General features: G+C 42.4%; 1 protein-coding gene across 9 annotated transcripts in view; it reads right to left on the bottom strand.

Annotated features, from left to right (window-relative positions):
* Positions 1 to 19,558, bottom strand: part of Evi5 (ecotropic viral integration site 5) — a 143,143-nt gene that overhangs the window by 45,099 nt on the left and 78,486 nt on the right. For all 9 annotated transcript variants that reach the window (XM_057771085.1, XM_057771080.1, XM_057771082.1 and 6 more), the window contains 5 exons: positions 15,100 to 15,234; positions 14,050 to 14,190; positions 12,298 to 12,456; positions 5,529 to 5,675; positions 3,362 to 3,457 (listed from right to left, as the gene is read on the bottom strand). In XM_057771085.1, coding sequence (XP_057627068.1) covers positions 3,362 to 3,457; positions 5,529 to 5,675; positions 12,298 to 12,456; positions 14,050 to 14,190; positions 15,100 to 15,234 — 678 coding nt within the window. The remainder of the gene's footprint in view (positions 1 to 3,361; positions 3,458 to 5,528; positions 5,676 to 12,297; positions 12,457 to 14,049; positions 14,191 to 15,099; positions 15,235 to 19,558) is intronic.

Genomic DNA, 19,558 nt, shown 5'->3' with positions numbered 1-19,558 from the left:
CACAAACAAGATTTGGGGGCTGGGAAATGAATCAGTGGGTAAAAAAGTTTGCTCTGCATGATCAAGACCTCAGTTTAAATCTCCAGAGTCCACTGAAAAAAGCACATGTCTGTGACCCCAGCATTGAGAGGCAGACACAAGCACATCCTAGGAGCTCACTGGCCTGTCAATCTACCAAAACAGCGAGTCTCTGGCTCAGTGTGACACCCCATGTTCAGTTCTGGCTTCTGCGTGTATATACGTGAGTGCACACTCACACTGCATGTGTACATGAGTGCACACTCACACTGCATGTGTACATGAGTGCACACTCACACATGCACAACACGCAGGCTGTGAAGTCACAGGCGTATGCCACCAAACTTAGCTAAAAGTCATGATTTAAATCTTGCTATTTTGTGATTGGATGTTTAGAAAGATGGTGCAGTGGTTTGAATGAGAATGGCACCCACGGCCCCTATGTTTGGTACCCAGCTAGTGGGACTGTCTGGGGAAAATCAAGAGGTGTGGCCCTGTTGAGACAGGAGTGATGTTATTGGAGGTACATTATTGGGGTAGGCTTTGAGGTTTTAAAAGTACCTGCCAGGATCTCTGAGTCTAAATCTCTGTCCTCCTCCTCTCCCTCCCTCCCTGACACCACCTGCTGTCTACGGACCAGAATGGAAAGCTCTGGGCTACTACTCTGGCACCGTGTCTACCTGCTTCCCACCACAGTAACCACTGACCAACCCCACCCCCATTAAATGTTTTCTTTTACAAGAGTTGCCTTGGTCATGGTGTCTCTTCAAAACAATAGAACAATAACTTGGAAAAGTCAATATAGAATTGTGTATAATAGCATGATTTAAGTAACCAAAGCTAGGCATGGTTCCTCACACCTGTAATCACAGCACTCTGGATGCACAGACATGAGTTCTTATGGGAGTTCTAGACCAGTCAGCTCTACACAGTGAGTTCCAGGACAACCTGGGCTACATATCGAGACCTCTCAGAAAACTAAACTAATACTGTGCTGGCCAGTCTACGTCAACTCCACACAAGGTAGAAGGTAGAGTCACCTGGGAAGAAGGAACCACAATAGAGAAAAAGTACCCCCTCCTAACATACACACACACACACACACACACACACACACACACAACACACCAGTTTTGCCTGTGGATAAGCCTGTGGTGAATTTTCTTGATTAACGACAGTAGGTGCGCCACCCCTGTGCTGGTGGTCCTGGGTGCTGTAAGAAAGGGTGAATAAGCCACAGAGAGTAACTCAGTAAGCAATGTTCCTTAACGGCTTCTGCTTCCGTTTCTGCCTTGAATGTTCTGACCCTGACTTCCCTAGAAAATGAACGAAAAGCTGTAAGATGAAATAAACTCTTTCCTCCCAGGTTGCTTTGGAACTCAGTGTTACCACAGCAACAGAAACCATAACTAAGACACCAAACAAACAAACAATTTCTGTAATACTTTGTTCATATAGGACACTTATACGTTATCATATTTTGTAGTAAAAACATAGGACATGGGGCCAGGAGCTGGGTCAGCAGTGAGGAACATTGTTTACTCTTGTAGAGGACCCAGGTCCAGTTCTCAGCACCCACATGGTAGTAAATCATTTGTAGCTCTAATTCTAGGGCATCCAATACCCTCTTCTGACTCCACAAGGATGGTCTCCACATGATACAGAGATATATAAGCAGGCAAAATACTCATAAACATAAAACAAAACACAACAGAAACAGAACTAAGGAAAGAAAACTAGGATATTTAAAATGGCGTTGTGGGTGGAAGGTGGGGCAGGACTTCAGCATGGTGCCCCATCCTGACACCAAACTTGCAATCTCCTGCTTTAGCCTGGCAGGTGATTAGAATAATAGTTGTCACCACGTCTGGCCCACATTCACTTTTTTAAAAATTTAAATTTTCTTTTTAAAATAGAAGTGATAGTGCAGACAGGTGATGAGTGTCATTCAAAATGGACTTAGACGTTCTCTTAGATTTTAGATTTCAGATAAAAACGCTTTTATGCATCAAAAGACTATCAACACCTTTGGTGCTGGGATAATCTCTTTGTATATTATGTGAAGATCCATTTCTGTTTACCTCACCTGCCAAAGGCACCTTCTGATTGGGTTAATAAAGAGCTGAATGGCCAATAATTAGACAGAAGAGAATAGGCGGGACTTCCAGGGAGAGACAGGAACTCTGGGAAAGAGTCTGAGATGGGAAATTCGCCAGCCAGATGCAGAGGAAGTTGGATGTATGGTACTGAGGAGAGGTAATGGGCCACAGGACAAAATGTAGATTAACATAAACAGGTTAATTTAAGCTGTAATTGCTAGTTGGGAACAAGCCTATGCTAAAGCCAAGCTTTTATAATTAATAAAAAGTCTCCGCATCATTATTCAGGAGCTGACAGTCCAAACAATCACCTGCTACACCTTGGTGCTGGAGAGACAGCTCAGCAGTTAAGAACAAGCATTGCTCTGGCAGAGGACTCAAATTCTGTTCCCAGCAGCCACATGGTAGCTAGCAACCATCCATAAGGATCCGACACCCTCTTGTGGCGTCTGTGTGCATTACATGCACATGGTGCAGACATACATGTAGGCCACAGATAAATAAAATAAAAAATAAATCATGAAAAGAAAAGTACCCTGCAGAAGAAAACATTTGTAAACCATACCACTGGACGGGCTTGCACAAGGAACTCCCACAACTAATCACCAACAAGATAAACAGATCCTAATGGACGAGAGTGTGAGTGGACTTTTCCCCAAAGAAGATAAATAAATGCTAAATATCATGTAAAGGGATGCCTGGCACTGGCACCACTGCCTCTGGGAAATCACCAATGTGCACGAGGAGGTGATGCCACCTAACACACCAGGATGGCAGGCTTCCACTCTCCTGAAAATGTTCTGGAGGAAGATGGTGTTGGTGGTCATACAACAGCATAAATATTCTTAATGTCACAGAATTGTACATTTTGAAAGTTTTATGCTATGTATAAGTAAAAATGCACCTGTGGGCTGAGATTTCTCAGTGGGTGGAGCACTTCCCTGAGAGGGAAGACCAGAGTTCAGACCTCAGCACCCACATGAGTGGCAGCTGCATGTAAGGCCAAGCAGGCAGAGACTCACGGGGGACAAGGGGCCTGGAGCAGTTCACTAGTAAGATCAGCCTAAGTTAGTAAAGTGGAGTGCGACGGAGGAAAACATTCAACTTCACCCTCTGGCCTCCAGATGAACTCCCCACAGAAGTCCTCTGAGACAGATGAAGTATTGAAAACAGAACCGCAGTCACTGGAAGGCAGATATACACACGCGGTGGTTCTGGTGCGCGCGGGGGCGGCCACAGCGTACCTGAATTTCAAGCTCAGCGATCTGCTGCCTCAGTTCAGCCACGGCGGCTATGCTGTCAGCTTCCCGGAGCCTCACAGCCATGACTTCCTCCTTGTTCTACAGCACCAAGAAAACAGAGAAACCCAGCTGAGTCTGGAACTGAGATTTTTTTCAGACTGTACAAACTATTAAGGGCATAAACTGCTATTCGTAGGATGTGGCAGGGTCTGAGACGGTATCTGTACTGCAGCAGTCAGGCATAAACATCCACGTCCCAAGGGACAACAACTTGCAAGAGGCCACCTATCGGTTCAAGTCAAATGTTGCCTTCCAGTGAACCTGTGTGAAGTTTATGAAAAATCTTTCGAGATTCAGAGTGTTGGGGACTGAAATGGGGGATTATAGGCTTGTGCTATTTGAAGTGAGACTATTCAAACTCATTTATAGAGTAAAAATGTTGATAATACAGATACTATTCAGATACTTATATATGAAAAATAAAAGAGCTTTAAAGGTTACTCACCAACAAATCATAAGCTTTAATCATATAAAACATAATGAAAATGAATCTAATTTATGTAATAAGGGACTTGCTTCTCGGAGAAGTTATAGTTGTTACTCAATTGTACTCTAAGCGGGTAGTGTGACAGGCTCTAGGCTCCAGAGTAACAATAAGTGCACTAATACTAATCACCAGGATCTGCGAAGGCAGTGAAGACGGCTGAGTTAGTGCAAGGGGCACATCAGCGTGAGGGTCCTGGGCACACTTCTAGGGTACTAAGGGAAATCCTGTGCCAGCCTGCCCAGTCCTCCACGGCTCCGAGTCCTTACCCATTACTGAGACAAACTCAAAACAAGTATCTTCATGGCCAAGTTCCACAAATACTTCCAAAGAACATTTTATTTTGCTAACAGGTGCCACGATAATATTAAATTCAGAAATACTATTATCAAAATGTCTAAAGAAAGCTGGCATTGCTATAGAAAAGATTACACTAGTTCTCTACTGAAGACAAATCACAAGGGCAGTGTGACATCAAAACGTCCATCAGCCATCAGGGTGACAAGGCATGGTACAACTCACTGCACCATCACTGCTCATGTAGCCTTTGATACAACTTTATGGTTAAATTAGTCCAGTTGTACCTTTTTAAAGGGTCAGTTCTTGAGCTAACAATTGTCAGTATTGCCTACAGATTTCTTCAGTCTGAACTCTAACAACCATGAATATTTATCAGGATGTAATTTCATCTCTGGATCTCAGTGACATAGATAACCACTCCAGCTTCACTCCTGGTTTTTAATAACACCAGAACAAGTTGATGGAATTACAGCTTTGTGTGTGCCACTGAAAGTCTCATTTCTCATAAAATAGTAAGCTGGGATGCATCAAGGGCACTGCGACTCTTAAAGGAGCTGTGCTGACGGATTAATAGTTCCTCTTAAAACGCCACACCCTCTCCAGAAATCAGCTCTAAAGCTCAGACGACATGCATCTCTTCAGCTATTCTGGTATTTATGTACGTCTATCCATACTCCTCTACCTGATGCCCCAGCCCTGACCCCCTCATTAGCTAAAGCTGCTATAAGCCTTTTCATAAAAAGTTCAATTTATTTCAAATACTTATAGTTTTTTGAACAAAAAGCTTCATATAAACAAAATCGATTAACAGATGGAAATTGTATTCATTTTTCTTGATCTACCTGTGCATACCCATTTCTGTTTCTGTTACCCAGAAAGCACTGCAACCCTGACTGCCTGCTAACATGGTGAGAATCAAGTAGGGAGCATCAGACCCTCCACCACCTGCATTTTCAGGTAAGCCATCACAGCTGGGTTTTAAAGACACACTAGTCGAAAGAAACATGAAAAGTCAAGCTAGTAGAAACCAATGTAAGACATTAACTTAACCAAGTCTACGGTTAAAAATGAGGTTTCTTCTCTGCAATTCACCCTATGAACAAAATGAGTGAACCCTGTCTGAAAATTTAATCTTGGTGTGGTACATGCCTTGGATTCCAGCAATGGGAGGCAGAACCAAAGGAATCAATGAGACTTTGAGGCCAGTTTAGTCCACACAGCAAGCTCCAGGCTAGCCAAGGCCATATATTGAGACGCTGTCTCAAAAAGACAGTATATAATCACGATAAATAAATCTATAAAAGGCAGCATCACACTGACACTTACCTTGCATTCAATCTCTGCCTGTCTGCGCTTTGCCTCACTTAACTGGGTAAGCAACCCTTTGTTCTTCGCAGAAAGAGAATGCACCTTCTCCTGCAGACTGGTGACCTCTTGTTCTGCTCTTCGAAGCTGGTTACTATTGATCTGGTTCTAATGAGAAATATAAATAGACTCACTATAGGTAAAAGACTGGAAAATTTTAATTAATTTTTAACCTGTAAATCTTACACTTCAACAATCTTATAAAATGTTTTTAAATGTTTATTAAAAATGGAAAAAGATATGAAACAAATCTTCAGTCAAGTGTGTAGCACATATATCCATACTAGGGAGGCTGAGGAAGAAGCACCAGTAAGAGTTTAAGGACAACCTGGGCTACTCTGTGAACCTGACAGACCATACTACACAGCAAGACCCTGTCTCAAAAAAAAAAAAAATCTTTAAAACAAAAACATTGAATTCTCCAAAAGAATATTAAAAATTCTTAATCAACATACCAGAAAGGCACGGTGGCATCCATCTGCAATCTCAGTGTTTGGAAGGTAGAGGCAGGAGGACCTGGAGTTCTAGGCTACCTTTGTTCATGTAATATAGAGTTTGAGATTAGTCTGGACTACATGAGATCCTGCTTCTAAACACTAGAAGTAAATACTTAAACAAAAACATAACCTAAATATACCACTTATGCAAAAAAATCTGTAAACTATGAGGACCTTCACAGACAACCGAGAGGCAATTATTTCTGAAAGCCTGGGGAAAGGTACGGGAGACAAGAGCATAAACTGAACTGCAAGCCCTCTCACACCACCAATGTGTCAGGTGTTCTCTGATCTTGGGCAAGTTATTTAATCCTAACAAATCTCAGTATTCTGGAAAAATAGGTAGACACTACGGCTTGCCTTTCGGCTGTGTCAGGAAGACTGTGAGGAGGACACATGCACATGCACGGGGACTGAAGAAAGAAGTTTGCAGGTGCAGTGAATGCTCAGTTGGCACTGTCCTTTGATTCATTCTGCCTCGTTCTATGAAAAATAAAAAAAAATAGTTCTATAAAAAAATTTAAATCTCTGGTTTTAATGGGAAAGTAGATATAGTTTAAGAATTCCTCATAATAAGAAATTATATAAGGACTTTACATAAAATAAATACTTAAAATTATTAAAGATACAAAAAAATGGAAAAAAGAAGAAGAGCCAGGCATAGTGGCACACGCCTTTAATCCCAGCACCTGGAAGGCAGAGGCAGGTGGATCCTGTGAGTTCGAGGCCAGCCTGGTCTACAGAGCAGCTCCAGGACAGCCAGGGCTACACAGAGAAACCCTGTCTCTAAAAACAAAAAAGGACTAGTTCTATAAGGCTGCTGTAATCCTGACCTCGGTGCTACAGCACTGACTATCTGGGTGTGAGCTCCAGTGCTATAAAACATAAAACACAAGGGTGTGAATACATAGCTCAGGGAGCACTGTTAATCCAAGGACGACAGAGGCAAATACATCCTCACCAAGATGCGTTATAACAAGACTCAGCATGCTGAAGAAACAGGCAAGTCAAGGAAAACAGAGTCCATATGAAGGGTAGATAACGAAGGCATTTTACCAGCCAACATATAAAAAAATTCTTTTCAGTCTACAAGAGTTTACTCAATTAAGTGCTCATATAAGAGCACAGGCACTTCAGGAGCCATGGGTTACAGTTCAGCCAAGGCCAAGAACCAAACCACACATAACCAATTCCAAAAATGGCACAAGAAATGGCATCAAGAAAACCCAGTCACAAAGACACAAATCTCTCTCTCAAAGGGGTCAAACCCCAAATTCCTGAGGAACATACGTTTAACCAAGAAGCACAAGAAAGGCCTGAAGAAGACGCAGGCAAGCAATACAAAGGCAATGAGTGTGTGCAGAAGCAATCAAGAGTCTGTCAACCCAAGGTGGCCCAGCCCAAGAAGCCAAATGGCCCCGGTCACACACTTGGCCATCTTGCTTTCCTTGCTCACCCCAATCTTGGGAACTGGATTAGAAGCTACCTGGCCAAGAGTCGTAGGCTCTGCCAGTCAAAGCTCAAGGATTAAACCAAGGTCCAGGCCTGAGCTCCAGTTTAGGCTCCAGTAGCGCCCAGGCCCTCGTGAAGGCTCCTACAAAAGGTTTGTCTGCAGCGTGAAGGCCCATGGGCTGATGTCGCACACCCACACGCTATTTCGGTGATCAATGCCCTACGCTGTTTTACAAATAAACTTGAGGCAAAATCTGTTTTTTTAAAAAAAAGAGCAAAGGCAACCTCAATGTAAAAAGTGAAAGGAAGGCAAGTACAGTAACATGAGAACTGTAATCCCAGCTATTTGGGTGGATCCTGAGTACAGTGACATCAGAACTGTAATCCCAGCTATCTGGGTGGATCCTGAGTACAGTGACATCAGAACTATAATCCCAGCTATCTGGGTGGATCCTGAGTACAGTGACATCAGAACTGTAATCCCAGCTATCTGGGTGGATCCTGAGTACAGTGACATCAGAACTATAATCCCAGCTATCTGGGTGGATCCTGAGTTTGAGACCAGCCTGGGTAATAAAGCAAGACAGAGAAGAAAGAAAGAAAGAAAAGGGGAAGAGAGACAAGAGGGCAGGACGGGAAGAAGGAAGAAGGACACAGCAGTTACAGACTGGAGTCAAGCGAGCGCCAGCCCTGTGGCGGCAGCAGAGGCTGACAACCCTGAGGCACAGGCCACGTCCACAGAATAAGGTGGGGTATAGGACAACGCGGATGTTCTTCTGAGGGTCTGGAGCTTAAAATAGAGATATAGTCACTGCCTTTAGAATTTGTTTAGTCAGGCAAGTGTTTCCAGTTTTTCAGGAAATAAACATTAATAATTATAAATAATTAAAAGAAAATAATCACAGGGCTGCAGAGATGGCTCAGCAGGTAAGAGCTCTGGCTACTCTTCCAGAGGACCTGGGTTTAATTCCCAGCACCCACATGGCAGCTCAAAACTGTCTATAAGTCCAGGATCCAACACCCTCACACAGACACACATACAGAAAAAAAACACCAATAAAAAAATAAATTAATTTTAAAAAATAATTCTAAAAGTCAAACTAATATGGAGAAAGTGAAAGAAAAATTAAAAAAACAGGAAAGAAGGAAAAGATGAATTTGGGACAGAAACAGAAGGTACAAACCAACAAATCACGAGGACTCTTGAGTGGGATCAAAAGAGCTAGAATGCCGATTCCAACCTTCTGACCAAATTGGGGGGGGGGGGCGGGGACCAAGACTGAACTCTGGGTTCTGCCCAGAAGCCTCCTCGGGAAGAAGGGAGGGAGGGATTTAAGCCCTTCTTACCAAGGCAGAAGCAGCCATACTGCAGAGAAAACTCAGTTAGAATAAACATCAGTAACGAGGCCAACTGTTCAGCGTAGAGCGTTACAGGTTCCTTATTCACTCTTGTCATAAACCCCAGCAGGCACAAAGTTGGAGAGTCTTAGGATACACCCACGGCATGGGCTGGACGGAACCGGGAGAAGCACTAACTTTACCATCTCTTCTGGCATGGAACCAGCGCACACTGCTGCCTCTGGGGTTATACAACACAATCTGGGAGAAGAGGCAGAAATATGTTCTGGACCAAGTGCTGCAGCCATTGGCGGGCAGAAGCATTAGAAGGCCAAACACCTCTGATACAAAAGCAAACTGGAGGCTAAGGCTTTATTGGAAAATGGGAAACAGCCCTCCAATTCCCACATCAGCAACAGAGCAGCACTGCTGGAGACACTCCCAATTCCAGGGGGTGATGCAGACTGAAGACACCAAGTTTCTGAGAACAGCCCTCTGGGAAACCAATCCTCATTCTGAAAATGAGGTATGGCCACAGGGATTTAAGCCTGGTGGCACAGTGTATATAACCACAGAGCAAACCTCAACTCAGCACGTCTGACTGTATAAACTCAAATCTGCCACATGAAAGGCCTGGCAGGAGGAAATGTGTCCCCATTTCTAGGCACAAAAACTGCTAACCTTAGGTACTCCCTATACAAGACCCTTCCCTGTGCTATGGAGAATGTTTTTCTGGTGTGTATTTGCTGGGACACGCGATGAAAAGGTGTGCACAGCCTATACGTCTGACGGCTCAGCTGTCCATTGCTTCAGATTTCAAAGGTTCTCTAAACCGTGTCTGGAATTGAACTCACCCCCCATATATATGCACACATACAAATATACATATATATGTATATAAATTTTGATCATAAAAATAAAACTTCCCACTATAAAATCTGATTTTTACTTTTCATAATTTTAGCCTCTTCCTTATTTTTTAATTTCAATGAAACTTTCTGAGGAAGTAACTGGGTGCTATGAAACAAGACACGTCCACCCTGAAGACACTGCATGTCCCAGAGACCTGCCTGACACGGGCTGGCCACATCTGTTCACTAGAACACAGAACGAGGCATGAGTAAACTACGCCCCCTACTGGCTGAACAAAACTCTGAAAATCAGCAGAATGCATTGTTCCCCTTCCCTATGTATCCACAAATTCAAACTGCTAATGATTGAAAAATGTTTAAATTGTATCTGTACTGCACATGTGCACACTTTTCTTGTTATTATTGCATAAATAATACATTGTAGCCATTAGTTCTGTTCTTCTGTGCTACATTAAGCCTTGTACCTAGGGATGGTTTGAAGTATACTGGAGAATGGACACGGGTTACACACAAATAATAAACCATTTTATTTAAGGACATGGGTATCTGAAGAGTTCAGTATCAGCAGAGATCCTACAGTCTGCAGCATGAATCCACAGGACAACTTTACATGAAATACAACTCTGACAAATGACATTCATAAAAGCCAAGTTCATCTTTACAGAGCAAACAGCGTTATTAGCGAAACAATCCACACATCTCAGGCCCAATACATCTAAGACGGAGACGTGACACAAAGAGAGATCTGAGGAGATGGGTTTGGACTTAAATTTTAAACTTATTACTCAGGATCACATCATATAACTTGAAAAGGTAAAATGCACACTACAGTTGACACCTGCGATTCTCTACTGGAAATGTATGAACACAGCTTTAGTTATTAAAGAGAAGACATCTGCAGGGCCGAGGCCAGGGTGCTAAACACCCCATGATGCGCAGACTAGTTACGAAAAACAAAATTTCGGTAAAGGGAGACATTTCCCAGTCACCCAGACCCGAATAATCACAGAAAAACTGAATTAATTATAACACTGTTTGGCCAAAGGCTCAGGCATATTCCTAGCTAGCTCTAATATCTTAAATTAGCCCATTTCTATTGTTTTATATTTTACCACAAGGCTCGTGGTTACTTCACATCTTGCTTCTTGGGAGGCTATGTGGCATCTGCCTGACTCCGCCTTCTTTCTCTCAGCATTCAGTTTAGTTTTCCCACCTAGCTTTATTCTGCCCTGCCATAGGCCAAAGCAGCTTCTTTATTAACCATTGGTAATAAAATAGTCACAGCATATAGAGGGGGATTCCACATCAAATTTCTAGCCCAAAAATTACATATTCTGGTTGAGGAACTTTGCTCTACATAAATTTCCCTTCTTAATTTGTGCAGTAAGGCAACCCTAATAAAACCAAATGCAGTCCAGCTTGCTTAAATTTTGTTGAAGGGTCAAGCAGAGATTAAATTTCTGGGGAAAAAAAAGGTGTTTATGCCTATAATCCCAGTACTGGCCACTAGTTTGAAGCTAATCCAGGCTACAGAGTGAGTAACAAGCCAACTGTAGCATGAATTCTAAACCCAGAGTCAACTATTAGGGGGTGAAAGCTGAGAGGTCAGAGAAGCAGTGAAGCCAGCCACTAGAGAGACCTTTTACCTCTACCAAATCCTCAGACCAAAAGGGCGAGCCTGTCCTCAGACCACCTCCCCAGACTGCATCCTCTGACAATTTCAGACTACACCTCAGACTGCATCTGCGCTCCTGCCTCCTCCTGCCTTATATTCCTCTCTCCACCGGTCTCCACCTCCCCAGTGCTGGGATTGCCTTTGTGTGAGCTCTGTTTCTCTTTCAGACTGGATCAGTTTCTCGTAGCCCAGGGTGGCCTTGAACTAACAGAGATGCATCTGTCCTTTTTTCCAGAGTCCTGGGATTAAAGGTGTGTGTCACCACTGCCCGGCCTCTAGTGGCTTAGCTCCGCACTCTATCTTTGGGCAAGCTTTATTTGTTAAAACACAAAATATCATTACAGTCCGCCAGCAATATTGCACACCCTGTCTCAAAAAACAAAGCTAAAACAAAACAGGGCTGGGGCAAAAGCTGTCGGCAAGAGTGCCTGATGCACCAGCATGGTTCAGATCGTCAGCTCTCGTGTAAAAAGGCAGGCTCACATTTCAACCCTAGACCTGGGGTAGACACAGGCAGGAGGATTACTGGAGCTTGCTTCATGGTAAAACATGCTAAGTTGCCGGTGTTCCAGGGTCAATGACAGACCCTAGCTCAAGAGAATAAGGACAGGAAGCAGCAGTGACTTTTAGCTTTCTACACGAGAACGAGAAAACTGCTGTCTGGACTTCATCTTTTACCTTAATTCTAAGGATGAGACAATATTAAATTTTTTGCTCATTTGCCACCCTCTAAACACAACAGCATAAAATTTAAATTTCCCATTTAAAGCCTAGATCTTCACTCTTCATAACTTTATGGTATCTCTTCAATGTTATTTTTAGTTACATAAGAATTTTGAACAAACAGCTGTCAGACTCTGACCTACGCTACTTTCACCTGGGCCTGCCCGTCATACCTGTGTCTCCATCTCCATCATCCTCTGCTTCATCTCTCTCATTTCTGCCTGGGTCTCTGCTTCTCTGAGGCGGATGCTCATCAGCTCATCTTGTAACTCATTCACAGTGTTCTTCCTGGGCGGGTCTTTCCATCTTCCAGAAGTTCGGGCTAAATGACGCTACAGCATACAACATTACACTTTATCAAAACAAGAGTTAACTTTACAGAGCACATATTTAAGCATTGCCCCAAATCATTTTACTTGTTTGAGAGGTGCTTTTGGTTTGTATTCCTGGCAGACTCTGGGCTTAGGGCTTTCCCGCCTCAGCCTAAGTGTTGGGATCCAGACACAAATCACCATGCCCAGCTTAACTACAGTTTGTTACAGCTGGGTATTTGTCAATACATTTTTAAAAGCCATGACAATATCAAAGAATAACTTCTTTTGTTTTTTTAAAATTACATTATATTCATTCACTGGTTCCACGGCACTCAGAGGACAGCCGGCATGAGTCAGTTCTCTCCCACCCTGCGAGTGCAGGGGACCCAATTCAGACGAGCAGCCTTGGCTCTGGGCCTTGCAGCAGGTGTCCCCTCCACTGACTGACCTCAGTCCTTACTAGATGTCTCTTCCCACCCTCAGTTTAAACCAAGATCACCATTCTGAAACTATATTGTTTTTAAAAATTCATTCTCTTCTGTCTTTCACACGTTGTTACAGTCTGTTCTTTATCAAATTTCCCTTATAAGAAGATACATCTGTAAGAAGATACCTAAAGTGTCATTTATTTTTGTGATAGGCATTTTCAAAGAAGTCAGAAATTTACAAATACACACTGGTGTCCTCCTTCAGCTGTTTCCGTCTTCCCAACAATGTACCTGATAGCAAAGCAAACTGTGTTTGCTAACTGAACTGAATACCAAACTGACCTCTGAGCTCCACCTCTACACCACAGGCTGTCTTTGTGCAGTGGACAACAACTGACACAGACACTGACAACTGATTAAAGTGACGGAGTGCGCAGTCATAAAAGAGACACCTGTGTCTAGCCCCTCTCACCGAGGCTCACGGAGCTGGGGGGTGGGGAAGCCCAGGACTGAACAGTGTCCTCTGGACATGACCGGACCACTGAACTCATGAACCCCCAGCTGAGGTTGCCTGCACAAACCCTGTATTAAATCAAGCCAGTCCACATTCCAGCATGAAGGGGCCCCGGAGCTTCCACCACAGCTACGAGCTGCTGATGGGAGAATCACTTTTCTTTAGCCGTGCAGCCCTGGTAGACCGATCGTGCTCAAGTGGATGACCCCACACCCGTGAGTATGTGGCAGCACGAACCGGACGAGTGAGTTTAAAGGAAACAACAAATGAGGATCTGAAGCTGGGAAGGAAGGATCTGGAGGAGGCACCACGATGAATACGGTCAGAATACACTGCATACATGTATGACCTTCTCAAAGAATAAAAATATTATTCTTAATGAAAAAAAAAAGTTTTATACTGTGTAAGTTTTGTACTATTTATAGTTCTCTAGGAAACTCGAACAATGCAAAAGTTCAATATGATCTTGTTTATAGTTTATCTTTGGTTTCATTTTAAGAATTATATAAAGTACATCTTAGATGTGCTTTCAAGTTGTAAATGTCTCAACTGTGACGCTAAGCAAGATTTCTTTTCATCACCTACTGTTGGTCACCAGGTATTTCAAAGTCACACAACTAAGTCCTTGGTTTTTGTTCTGTTTGGAAAAGCACAGCCAGCCTGACATACTTGCCAGTGTTCTTCTAGATCTCTGACTTGCTGTCGAAGTTCCTTCAAACCCATAATGGCTTCCGCCTCTCTCAGCTTCACAGCTATGAGCTCCTCCTGAAGCCTCGCGATGTTGTTCTCATCAGGAAACGAGTTGTTCTTCTAAAGTCAGAGAAATTCAGATTTTTTTTTTAAAGTCACATTTTTTATAACGTAATTCTGTATGGCTGTGTGTGCCCACACACACATCTGAGGAGGTTGTCAGCTAACCTGCAGGAGCCAGTTTTCTCCTTCCACCATCTGGGTTCTGGGGACAGAATTCATCAGTATTTGCATTCTTAAACATGAAAATATGTATGGATTTGTATGAAAGTTACCAGGAAGAGCTGGCACTTTTAATTGATGAAGATGAAAACATCTCCCATGCTCATGGGTTGATAGGATTAACATAGTAAAAATGGCCATCCTAGCAAAAGCAATCTACAGATGCAATGCAAGCCCATAAAAATTCCAACACAATTCTTCAAAGGAATTGAAAAATAAATCTTCAATTTTATATGGAAACACAAAATCCCAGAATAGCTAAACAATCCTGAAGAATAAAGAACTGCAGTACTCACACCCCATTTTTAAGTTGTAGCACAGACCTGTAACAGTGATCTGATGAAGAGGAAGCAGAAAATAGTCCTGTGCTCACTGATACAGGAAAGGATTTTCTGAACTGGCAGCCTTAGAGTTAGTTTTATTCTGCCTTTCCACTCTCCCTATAGACAGGGTCTCATATACACACTAGACCGACCTCCAACTCACCATCTAAGCAAGGCTGATCTTGAACTGCTACCTCTTCATCCTGAGTGCTGGGATTGCAGGAATTGCCATCTGGAGCTGGGCCTGACGCCAGGACCTCACACATTCTAGGCAAGCACTCTACCATCTACCAACCAGCAAATCTAGTGCATAGCTCCTCGAGTGTAAAAAACATCAGGTCTAACTCAGTTCAGCAAGTACTGCACAAGTATCTGGCTCGGCTCTGGCCAGAGCAGGAAGGAGGTATTCACAAAGGTTTCCCACCTTCTCTATGTCCAGCACTTTGTCCTGCATCTCCTTCAGGGCGCATTGAGACTCAGCCTCACTCAGCCTGGCTTGGACCAACTCCTTCTCCAGCTGCAGCACGAAATCTTCGTTGTAGGAAGAGCTGCATTTATGCTAAAGGTTATAGACATAGACTGAAACTTTAGGGAAAGACAAGCATGGAAATATACACATTCAGAAAAACAATAAAATTATATAATGTGGGTATTATGGGCAACTAAAAAGTAAATCTGATCTACCCAGTATTTCAAATTATTTCCCTTTTCCCAACAAATGAGTTTAAAAAGAAAAGAAAAGCCGAGTTCTGGTATCTTTGAGGGTGACCACGTAAATCAGCTTTGGTAATAAGTTATTACACTCCTCAACCCTGTTCATACGAAGTATTTGTCTTCTTTCTGTCCACTCTCAAGAGCTTGTTCTGGCTCTGCAGACAACAGGGTACCCGTCAGCCTCACATGGTCACTTAATACTTGAGATCCTTGCTGAGTATGGTGATAAACAAAGACAAACTGGTTTTCAGTGCAAGTCCCTTGCGTTCAACCCCCAGCACCACGACCAAAAGTATAAAATTGAATAAGCGCATAAAATAAATCAAAATAATTCAAATGATTTTTATAGTGATGACATGTTGAAATATTCTTTAAAATTGAGGTGATTATTTAAAATTGAAGTAAACAAAAAACATTAACTCCTTTTACTCTTTTCAGTATGGATATACGGTATCTTAAGACTGCTTAGTTAGCTCACAATAAAGACTACAAAAGCATCTAAAGCCTAAAAATCCTATTTCCATGCATTGAAAGTAAAGATTAAGGTGAAATACCTTAAACCCTAAGAAAGAAAATTTTTATTCGCTCTAGAAATGTCAATTTCTTTAAAATATTTGCATGGATTAGTGTAAGAAGAGAAAAAAGCAATTTCTGCATAAAGAGACAAACCACAGAGGCAGGACATCTCCCTGTCTCTCTCTACCCCGCTGGTGCTCACACACCAGCGCGAGGGTGCCACTGCACACGCTCACTGTAATGTTTAGTTGTATTCAAATGTCCACCTAGGAATTTAGAGCTACTTTTTAAAATGATATAATGTTTTTACTTATTCCCAAGACAAAATATGTAATAATACACATAAGTAAAAAATAAAGTAGTGACAGACAGTACATGTGACTGCCACACTTGAGCATCAGGAAGAAATGAAAGTTACGAAAGGCAGGGCACTCCAGAACAGATCTCTGTAATAAAAATGCACTTTCTGATCTCCTCCGGTACATGGCCCCAAACTGCTCCCAAACCATCCCTCCCATTGTGCCCGAAATGGCTGTGTTTTTCGTTTTTGCTTTTGCTTTTAAATCCATCTAGCAAAGTGGCTCCTGCCTGTAACTGAAGCAGCTGGGAGGCGTAAGAGAAAAGAATTAAAAATTCAAAGCTACTCCGGGCTACAGAATGAATCTTGGTCACTACGTGCAACTCAGGTATCAAGACAAAGAGTAAAACACAGGCTGGGACGTAGCTATCTGTTAGACCGCATGTCCAGCATGCGTGAGATTTACATTCAAATCCCAGTACTATCAAAAAATATCTATAATTTAAATGACTTCTTTCTAATACTTACAAAAACTACATAAATTCTTTAAAATGGAAATTTATCTTGTTATTTTTAATTACTGCTAATGATTAAGAAATGTGAAGAAAACAAATATTTTCACTACAGTGACCTCTATTTCTTATTTAAAATGAAAGGCAAACACTATATATAAATATAAGACATTTAACCTTTAGATCAAAGCCAAAATTACCTTATTTAAAACATTATTATTTTTAAGTTTACATGTTTGTATGTGTATATTTGTGTGTCTTTAAGAATATATGACACATGTGTGCATGCCCTCACAGACCACAAGAGGGTATAAATTTTATAACAGGGATGAGAAACTCGAATGTGCTACTGAACATACTTTCTCAAATTATTTAGGAAAATCTGCAATTTCCAATGATAAGTAAAAGACAAGTCTTACACTTTTTAAATTTAAACGAGTATGACATAATCATTGTACCAATTGCATTAAACCATTAAAGAACATATGAAATATTGAATAAACAAAATCTATGAACCCAGAGTGATAGAAAACAGGCTCCAGTGAGGGGCTGGGAGGGAAGAAAGAGGTAAAGGAAGAGAGACAGAAATATTATCTCTCAGAAGAACACTGCTAAGTGCAGCACAAGGGAGAAGAAACGGAAACCACCACTCTGGAAAATTAATGAAATAACCAACTCTACACAAATCCACGGATGTCCAATCACTGAGATAAAAGACAGACGGCGCCCCATACAACCCAAGCAAGGAAAGTTTTACAAATCTGTAACTATACTAAGCATATCTTCTTTTATCTTGGTATTACTTTCTAAGCACTATATAACAACTATTTATTTACATTAACTATGCTGAATTGGGCACAAGTTACCTAGAAATTATTTAAAGTATACAGAAGGATGTGTGGAGGGTGTATGCTAATATAATGCCATGTGAGAACTTGGAGCAGCCACAGATTAAGTGTTCTTCCTCGAATCAGTCACCCTAGAGATACCAAGAGACAGGCTGCAGTTAGCTGTAGTTATCTGGTATAAAGTATTCCCAATAGACTGCTTAATAGTTGCAAAGATGGAGTCACATCTGTACTGCACACATATGTTCAGACCTACACACCTCACACACAGTGCACACAGCTAAGAATAAACTCTTGGACTACAACCGTGAGTTTGTTCATTGTCAAACCTCTGTTGGTGGGAACACTGAATGCTATTATCCCTACATACACACAGCCTGAAGTGAGAGTTACACCCTACAGAGCTGACATCGCTACTGTGGATAATCCTGATACTACTGATTCTGAAATCTTTGTCACAGATGCTCTAAACTTTCCATCCTTAATTTTTCCCATCTTAGTTACTGTTCTATTGCTGTAAAGAGACACCATGACCAAGGTGACTTAAAGAAGAAAGCATTGGGGGGGTGCTGCTCACAGTTTTAGAGAGGGAAGCACAGGGCAGGTAGGCAGACGTGGCTCTGGAGCAGTAACAGAGACAGAGACTGGGCCAGACTGAGGCTTAAATTCTCAAAGCCCACACCCATAGCCTTTCCTCCTCCAACAAGGCCAACCTCCCAAATACTTCCTAAACAGGGCTTAAGTGTTGGGGTCATTCTCATTCAAACCACCACACCACCATTTCTATTAGCACATTGTGCCTAAAACTGTGGGCTGCCTGGCTCCATTCTTAACTCCTGAAACTTCAGAGGGCAAGAGTCACTCTCAGTTGTCAAGTCACACAAACTTTCAGGGGCCACACAGCAACCCTATTAGCCTGTTCCTTCCAGATCTCTGCAACTGAACCCACCAAAGAGCCCAACTGCTGTACTTCAGATACTGAATGTCCCTCAGAGAAAAGGAAATATTCATGAAACCTTTAGGAAATGGAGTGTGTTGTCGAATTATTATTTGAAGTCTGTTACGTTTGTTTATGCTGTGGAACATTTGTTTTAATGATACAAAGATGTCTGCATTCTTTTATGTTGCATTTGTTTTACGCTGCAAAGCTGTGTTACTTTGCCTGTCTAAAGCAGCTAACTGGTCTAATAAAGAGCTGAACAGCCAATAGCAAGGCAGGGGAAAGGGTAGGCGGGGCTGGCAGGCAGAGAGGATAAATAGGAGGAGAGATCCGGAGGAGACAGAGAGAGAAAAGAAGGGGTCAGTCACCCAGTCACATAGCCAGACACCAAATAAAAAGGATAGAAAAGAAATACAGAAATAGAGAAAGGTAAAAGCCCAGAGGCAAAAGGTGGACAAGGAATTTAAGAAAAGCTGGCAAGAAACAAGCCAAGCTAAGGCCAGGCAGTCATAAGAAAGAATAAAACTCCATGTGGATTTATTTGGGAGCTGGGTGGTGGGCCCCCAAAAGAACAAAGAGTAAAAAACAACCAACAAGAAGGATACAGTGAGGGGCGGGGGGGCATAGGAGTGTGCCCTTGAAAGAGACACCGAGTCTCTCTGCTTCCTGGCTGCCATGCGGAGCAAGCTTCCTACACCACCTCACTAGGGTATGAAAGCTGCCACTGGTCCAATGAACAAACCATGACCCAGATCAATTCCTCCCTAAGAGCTGACTACCTCCACCTGCTGTCACAGGAGCCTGAAATTTGGATAATACATCCACTGATGTAGGATTCCACTCTGTATGCTATGAATATGCTTTACTGCCGTTGGTTAATAAAGGATCTGCTTTCGGCCAATGGCTTAGCAGAGTAAAGCCAAGCAGGAAATCCAAACAGCATAGAGAGTAGTAGGAGTCAGGGAAGCCATGCAGCCACCGTAGAAGACCTAGTCGAAACTTTACCAGGAGGCCAACCTTACAGTAAAATATAAAATAATAGAAATGAGTTAATT

This window comes from Chionomys nivalis, chromosome 6 (assembly GCF_950005125.1).
Source record: "Chionomys nivalis chromosome 6, mChiNiv1.1, whole genome shotgun sequence".
Classification (NCBI taxonomy): Eukaryota; Metazoa; Chordata; class Mammalia; order Rodentia; family Cricetidae; genus Chionomys; species Chionomys nivalis.
Note: the sequence above shows the minus strand (reverse complement) of the source record. Positions and strands in the feature narration are given on the sequence as shown.